The sequence below is a fragment of the Dioscorea cayenensis genome, chromosome 16 (genome assembly GCF_009730915.1).
Source record: "Dioscorea cayenensis subsp. rotundata cultivar TDr96_F1 chromosome 16, TDr96_F1_v2_PseudoChromosome.rev07_lg8_w22 25.fasta, whole genome shotgun sequence".
NCBI classification, from domain to species: domain Eukaryota; kingdom Viridiplantae; phylum Streptophyta; class Magnoliopsida; order Dioscoreales; family Dioscoreaceae; genus Dioscorea; species Dioscorea cayenensis.
In genome coordinates, this window is record NC_052486.1 from 6,090,513 (window position 1) to 6,098,557 (window position 8,045).

Genomic DNA, 8,045 nt, shown 5'->3' on the forward strand with positions numbered 1-8,045 from the left:
AGATTTCAAAACTACTTGTTAGTGAGAGATATATAAGAGATCTCAAAATATCTAATAAGATAAGATAAGGAAAAATCTAACTCTTTTTTACTTTTTCAGCCTTTCTTCTTACAACTGGGTTGATCTTCTATCTTTATTTGTTGTTCCTGATCCTATTTTATATATAAGAGCTTGTTAAATACTGGAGGATACGCCGTGCTAATTTTATCGTTGGTGTTGTCGGCGAATTGAACCTTGAGGACAGTGATAACATGCCTCAAGCTATAAATCTTAGTTTTCACCTAATAGTTCAAGCCTCAATATTACAACATTCTCAAGGATAAGTCATGGCTATTGGAGCTGGAAACATTCCTGTTGATGCTGTTGATGTTGTTGATGCTGCCGCTGATTATGATGTTGTTCCAGCTATTGGTGGTTTCACTGTTGCTGCTGCAAATGGTGGTCCTGCCATTTTTGCTGTGCCGCTATTGCCTGCTGTTTCGTATGCCAAACCATTTCCTGATATTTCCAAAATTGAAGTTTTTAATGGAGACAACTTCAAGAGGTGGCAAGAATGAGTTTTCTCTGTTCTAGATATACATGGGGTTGCATATGCTCTTATTAATTCTAAGCCACTTGAGTCACCCCCCAAGCAATTGGAATTATGGGTTCATGCCAATAAGGTTTGTAGACACACAATTATTAGCACTATTTCTAACGAACTGTTTGATGTATATTGTGCCAATAATGAAGCAAAGGAGATATGGGACTCCATGATCACAAAATATACTGCTGAAGATGTTAGTAAACAAAAATTTGTTATTGGAAAATACTATAGATGGGACATGACAGAAGATAAAGACATCAAAGTGCAAATCAATGAGTAACACAAGCTACTAGAAGATCTCAAGTCAGAAAACATTATTTTGCAAGAAGAATTCTGGCCTGCTCATTGAGAAGCTGCCTCATTCATGGAATGACTACAAACAACTACTTAAGCATAAGCACAAGCAACTCTCATTTGTGGACTTGATTATATATATCGTAATTGAAGACACCATTAGGAAGGAGTGAAAAGCTACCAAAGGAAAGGAGGTTACTACTAATGCCAACTTGCTGCAAGACAAGCCAAACAAGCCAAATAAAAGGTATGAAAAGAAACATGATTTCAAGACTAAACCTAAAAACCTCACTTTCAAGAAGAAAGGCAATTGTTTTGTATGTGGCAAACCAGGCCACCATATGCCTCAACGCAGAAAGAGGATGGGGAGAAATGGCAATCCTACTGAACCAAATATAAATTTGGTGGAAGCAGATGACATAATTGTTGCGGTCATATCTCAAGTAAACCTTGTGGCCAATATGAAAGAATGCGTGATAGACTCTGGCGCTACTAGTTGTGCGAACAAAGATGTTTTTGGGTCCTATACCCAAGTTCAAGAAGGGAAACAAACAGTATATCTTGGTGATTCATGAACTGCTTCTGTTCTGGGCAAAGTCAAAATCCTTCTCAAGCTAACATCTGGCAAGACTTTGGCATTGAATGACGTACTTCATATTCTTAACATTCGAAGCAACCTAGTTTCTCTGGGATTGTTAGGAAAAGTGGGGGTGAATGTGTTATTTGAATCTGATAAGGTTGTAATGACCAAAAATAATAATTTTCTGGGAAAGGGCTATTGTAATCATGGTCTCTTTGTAATGCTTATATTAAAAAAATTACAACAACTTGGTTTGATTTCTAGTAGTAATACATGCATGAGTAAATGTGAAATTTGTGCAGAATTTAAGCAAACCAAGAAAACATGTTCACTTGTTTTTAGAGAATCAGAATTGTTGAGTTTAATTCACACAGATGTAGGAGATTTAAAGCAAACTATGACTAGAGGTGGTAAGAATTATTATGTAACTTTTGTTGATGATTTCTCTAGATACTCTAAAGTATATCTACTTAGAAATAAAAATGAAGCTTTTAATATGTTTCTAATATATAAAGTTGAAGTAGAAAATCAGTTATAAGAAAATCAAAACAGTTAGGTCAGATAAAGGTGGTGAGTATATTTTACTTAATGATTATTGTGAAAAGGTAGGTATTTTACATGAGACAACTCCTCCTTACTCATCTGAATCTAATGGTGTGGTTGAAAGGAAAAAGAGGGCCTTAAAAGATATGATGAATTGCATGTTAGTTAGGGCATCTTTAGTGGTTAGACTATCCTTGAGTTTGATGGCCATGCCACCTCATCAACCCATTAAATTTTTACTTATCAAATTATCTCTCATAATAGTTATACTATAAAATAGGATCCACAATCAACCCATCAACTTATTAAACTTTCTCTCATTATTTATACTATAAAATGGGACCCACAATTATTTCATCCATTTTTTCAACTATTAACATTAATATATTTCATTAAAACATAGTTATTTAATAAATTCTTCAAAATTTAAAACAAAATTTAATAACATATTTAAAATTATATTTCAAAATAAATATTTAAAATATAATAAAAATGTTCTATATTATTTTGAGAAAAAAAACAATTAATTTGTGATGTGAATAAATAAAAAATGATTTATCAAGATCATCAAGAAATAAAAAAGCAACTTTTTTAAATTAGAAAATACTAAAAATATTACATAATTAAAGTCATTAATAAAGGTCATAAAAGCATTAATATTCGTTTTCATTCACTCCGAAGTGCCAAATATGCTCTACTAAATCGGATCGAAGTTGATGGTGTACTTCTTGATCGTGTATTTGGGCATTTTTTCTTATGTATTGTTGAAAATCTTGAGTGCACCCTCGACTAGCGAGGAATGGCGATTCACTTTCTTCGTCATCCCAATTTGTGATTGTATCCTTTTCATCTTCAACAATCATGTTATGCAATATTCTGCATGTATACATTATATCTCTCAACTTTTCCCTATGCCAAAAACGAGCAGGGCCATGAACAATTGCCATCTAGATTGAAGCACGGCAAAAGCTCGCTCAACGTCTTTTCTTTCAGCCTCTTGTATCTGTTTGAACTTGATTCTCTTTGGGTCTTCCGGATATGAAAAACTTTTCACAAATGTTGCCCAATTTGGATATATGCCATCAGCAAGATAATATCCTTTTGTGTATGTTGTACCATTAACATTGAACTGAATTGCTGGAGCATGTCCATGATGTATGTCATTGAATAGAGGAGATAGATTGAGCACATTGATATCATTATTAGAACCAGCAACTCCGAAGAATGCATGCCAAATCCATAGGTCTGCTGAAGCAACCGCTTCTAACATAATTGTTGGAACCCCTTGATCCCCTCGAATGAATTGGCCTTCCATGCGAGTGGGCAAGTTTTCCAATGCCAGTGCATGCAATCTATGCTACTAAGCATACGAGGAAAACCGTGTTGCTGAGAATGTAGTTGAAGTAAATGTCTAACATCATCATTATTGGGTCTTCTTAGGTATCTTGCTGCAAAAATTTCAATAATACATCGACAGAATTTAAATAGGCATTCAATTGCAATACATTCAGCAATTCGTATGTAATTGTCATACTAATTAGCCGGTACACCATATGCTAATTGTCGAATAGCAGCAGTACATTTTTGAAGTGGTGAAAGCCCTCGTTTACCAGTTGCATCAACCCTTAATTGAAAATATTCTGAATGATTTGCTAGTGCTTCTACGATTCGCAGAAATAATGCCTTGCGCATTCGAAATCTTCGACGAAATACATTACCAGGATAAACAGGTTCATCGGCGAAGTAGTCATTGAAAAGCTTTTCATGTCTTGCTTCACGATCACGATTCAGATGCCTTCGGCTTCTTCTAAGGCCACTAGTTGATTCATTCTTTTTCCACCTCTCCCATTCTTGAAGCAATACACACATCTTTTTTTCCGAATCATCCATCAACTCATCTACAAAAAATTGCTTGATTTGTTCCAACTGGGAAGGATCCATTATCTAGAATCTTAACAAAGTGATCGTAGTGTACAAAACTTTGAATTTGTTAAGTGGATAAGCATGGAACTTATTCTCATATATATACATATAGCACAATGGCAAGTTTACAACGGCTAGTTTATAACGGCTAGTTTCAAACGGCTACTTTATAACGGTTAGTTTACAACGTCTAGTTTCAAACATGCATTATATTATAAATAAAATTACATTACGATTCCACATCAATTTAAAATTACATTGCCTTTAAAACAAAATTACATTACGATTCCACATCAATTTAAAATTACATTGCATTAAAAACAAAATTACATTACATGACTAGAATTTAAAATTACATAATATTAAAATTACATTGCATTAAACATAAAACAAATAAAACTTAAATATTATATTTTGATTTTATAACATTACACATAAGACGATTCTCGAGTTGTTCAGCATTCATGTGGCTAGTATCCATGGTCAAAATTTGATGATCAGCAACCATTTCAAAAGACTTTTTCAAACTTCTCACTTCTGCTAATTTTTCATTCCTCCATTCTTGTAATTCTGCCCACCTTGCTTTCATTTGTTCGTCTATATTTGATTTTTCAACCACATTTGACTTCCCTTTTCTCTTTGCCTTTGTTGCTTTTTGGCCAATAAGACGGACCTCGACCTCACTGTCATCTACATCAATGCTTGTATCCGCATGGGATGATGATGTATATGCACCACTTTCATTGATCTTTAATTTCTTTGAAGACCTAGCAAGAGGAGTATTTGGTTTCCATTTTGGATCATCTTTCAACATGACCCAAACATGCTTATGGATGAAATGCTTTTTACGATTCTGATAATATAGAGTACGAGCATGTTCCTTCAATTGATCGTCACTCCATCCACTATGATGCTCACCTAATAATCTGTTGTATATTTGGTTAAATTTATTAATAAGTGAAATTATCCAAAACCAATGTTGCTTACAGCTAGTTGTTTTTCTCCTTGGACCAGATTGCCGATTTTCATTGAAATAGTCAGTCACTCTTTTCCAAAATGTTCTATCATTCTGGGAAGTACCCACAACACTATTAGTTGAAATTGTAAGCCATGCACTCACGAGCATTTTATCATCTTCCATGCTCCACGGTTGTTGTTTTTCAACTTGATCTTCATGTTGGTCTTCATTCAGAATGATATTCTCAATCCTTGGTTGTGTGAAAAAAGGGGGAAATTGAGAGTCAGAAAATGAACCTGTTTCAGTTGTATTTTGTTGATCGGCATGAGAATTTTTATCCAAATTTTCGGGGTCGCTTGAAGGAATCTGAAAGCCACTTGTTTCAATGTTGATTTGTTGACTTGTCATACCCATGCTTGGATTGAAGAAACCAGGTCCAGAAAACATAGGATATCCATATGGAAAATTTGGCTGATTTGGGCATTTGGATAAAAATGGGGAAAATTTTGCGAGGTGGGATAATTTTGTGAGTTTTGAGGATAATTTTGAAAATTTTGCATATTTGGTGGGAAGAAAGAATATGAAAAATTTTGAAAATTATTTGGAAAATTCGGAGCTTGGGAAGATAGAGGAGTATTTTTATCCATAATATAATTGAAAATTCAAAAATGAAGAAGTGGAGAAGAATGTAAGTTTTGTTTGAGTATGTGGTCGTATTTATAAAATAAAATAAAATAAAAATTTAAGAATTAAAAATTTAAAAAATAAAAATAAAAAGAGCTGTTGCATCATCTAAACGGTTGAATTTTAAAAGTAATAAAAAGTATTAAAAGATAGCATCAAACAACCGTTTGGTTGATTAAAATAATAAAAATTAAAAATAATGTGGGTCCACCGTTAAGCGCTCAGTGGCCGCTGAGCTCTCATAATGAGGGCTTCTATGATTGAGCGCTCAATGAGCGCATGAAGCCCCCCATTAAAGATGTCCTTATTTCTAATGCACAAGATAACCTTTCGGCTGAAGCTATACTTTCAGCATGTCACTTGCAAAATAGAATCCCCTATAAAAAAACTAGTAAGACACCTTATGAGTTATGGAAAAGATATCCTCCTAATCTAAATTATTTGAAAGTGTGGGAGTGTCTTACCAAAGTTATGCTACTTGATCCTAAAAAAAGGAAGATAGGTTCAAAAACATCTGATTGTTTATTCATTGGTTATGCTGAACATAGTGCTGCATATAGATTTCTAGTACTTTAAAAGTGATGTTCTAGATTGCAACACTATAATTGAGACCAAGAATGCTGAATTTTTTGAACATATTTTTCCTTTGAAACGTGATACTATTTCTCATGCACCTTTTTGTAGAAATGACAATGAAATTGAGGATTTGAGAAGGAGTAAAAGACCAAGAAAAGTAAATACTTTTGGAAATGATTTTTATACCTATCTTGTTAATAATGAACCTTAAACTTATTTTGATGCCATTTCATCTAAAGAGGCCCTCTTTTGGAAAGAAGCTATTAAAACTGAAATTGATTCTATTGCTCAAAATAAAACTTGGATTTTAGTTGATTTACCTCATTGAGCTAAACCTGTTGGTTGCAAATGGATTTTCAAGAAAAAGTTTAAACCTGACGGTTCTATTGAAAAATATAAAGCTTGATTGGTTGCAAAAGGGTTTTCTTAAAAGCAGAATGTTGATTTTTTCGATACCTTTGCGCTAGTGGCTAGAATTTCTTCTATTCAAGTTTTAATTGCCTTAGCTTCAATTCATAAGCTTTTTATTCACCAAATGGATGTTAAAACAGTGTTTTTAAATAGTGATTAAGAAGAAGAAATTTATATGGAATAACTTGAGGGATGTGTGATTCTTGGTCTTGAAAATAAAGTGTGTAAACTTCTCAAATCATTATATGGCTTAAAACAAGCACCAAAATAGTGGCATGAGAAATTTGATCAAGTTTTATTAAATGATGGTTATACTTCTCTTGAAGGAGATACAGGTGTCTACACAAAACTTGATGGTAGTGATTGTGTGATTATATGCTTATATGTAGATGACACGCTTATCTTTAGTACTAGTCTTGAGCTAGCACATAAAGCAAAAAGGTTTTCTAGCTTCTAAATTTGATATGAAGGATATGAGTGAAGCTAATGTGATTTTAGGTGTTAAAAGCATAAGGAAAGATGATGGAATAATGCTATCACAAGAACATTATGTTGAGAAACTTCTTAAGTTTGGACATTATGATGTCACACTAGTGAGTACTCCTTATGATGCTAACACTCAACTAAAGAAAAATAAAAATGATCCTATCGTTCAATCTGACTATGCTAAGATCATAGGGAGTCTGATGCATTTGATGAATTTTTCTAGAAATGACATAGCTTATGCTCTGTATATATAGATTGAGCGGATACACACATAACCCTAATCATGAACATTGGACTAGCTTAGCTAGACTAATGAGATATTTGAGATGTACTATGAGCTATGGTATTCTATATAGTGGATTTCCTGTTGTATTAGAAGGATACAGTGATGCTAGCTAGATTTCAGATACAGATAAAACTAAATCCACTAGTGGTTATGTGTTCACTCTTGGTCGAAGAGCAATTTCTTGGAAATCAACCAAACAAACAATAATTGCTAAATTAACAATGGAATTTGAATTCATTGCTTTAGAGTTGGTTGGAAATGAAGCTGAGTGGTTGAAAAACCTCTTAGCAAGTATTCCTTTGGGTATAAGACCCACATCTCCTGTGTCTATGCATTGTGATTGCCAAGCGGCAATAGCCATTGCAAAAAATAAGACATTCAATGGGAATATTAAGATTTTATATTTTTGGTAATAGTTGGCCTATATGGGCTCTTTATGGGCTTAGGGGTCTAACACCAAAAAGTCTCAAGACTTAGTAGCTCAACCCCTATACCTATATATAAACCCATTACACTTTTATCACACAACTGATGTGGTAATATATTTCCAACACCCTCTCTCTAGTTCAACTGGGTCATTTTTTTTCCTAGTTTGAATTTGCTCAGATTTGTACACCAGAGATTTTTTTACCAGGACTTGTACACTACTTTGTGTTTCAGAGGTCCTACACACATGACTTGTACACTACTTGTGTCTCAGAGGGCCTACTCACATAGA

At 33.7% G+C, this 8,045-nt stretch overlaps 2 protein-coding genes across 2 annotated transcripts; both read right to left on the reverse strand.

The window, feature by feature from the left end:
* Window positions 1-3,536: 3,536 nt before the first annotated feature.
* On the reverse strand, window positions 3,537-3,944 carry LOC120278465. Its single transcript, XM_039285259.1, has one exon. The coding sequence runs from the start codon at window positions 3,942-3,944 to the stop codon at window positions 3,537-3,539; it is 408 nt and encodes a 135-aa protein (XP_039141193.1).
* Window positions 3,945-4,326: 382 nt separating this feature from the next.
* Window positions 4,327-5,298, reverse strand: LOC120278466 (glutathione S-transferase T3). Its single transcript, XM_039285260.1, has one exon. The coding sequence runs from the start codon at window positions 5,296-5,298 to the stop codon at window positions 4,327-4,329; it is 972 nt and encodes a 323-aa protein (XP_039141194.1).
* Window positions 5,299-8,045: the final 2,747 nt, after the last annotated feature.

Excerpts from the sequence above, each read along its gene's own strand:
- LOC120278465 (XM_039285259.1), bottom strand. The coding sequence starts at position 3,944 with ATGGATCCTTCCCAGTTGGAACAAATCAAGCAATTTTTTGTAGATGAG.
- LOC120278466 (XM_039285260.1), bottom strand. The coding sequence starts at position 5,298 with ATGGGTATGACAAGTCAACAAATCAACATTGAAACAAGTGGCTTTCAG.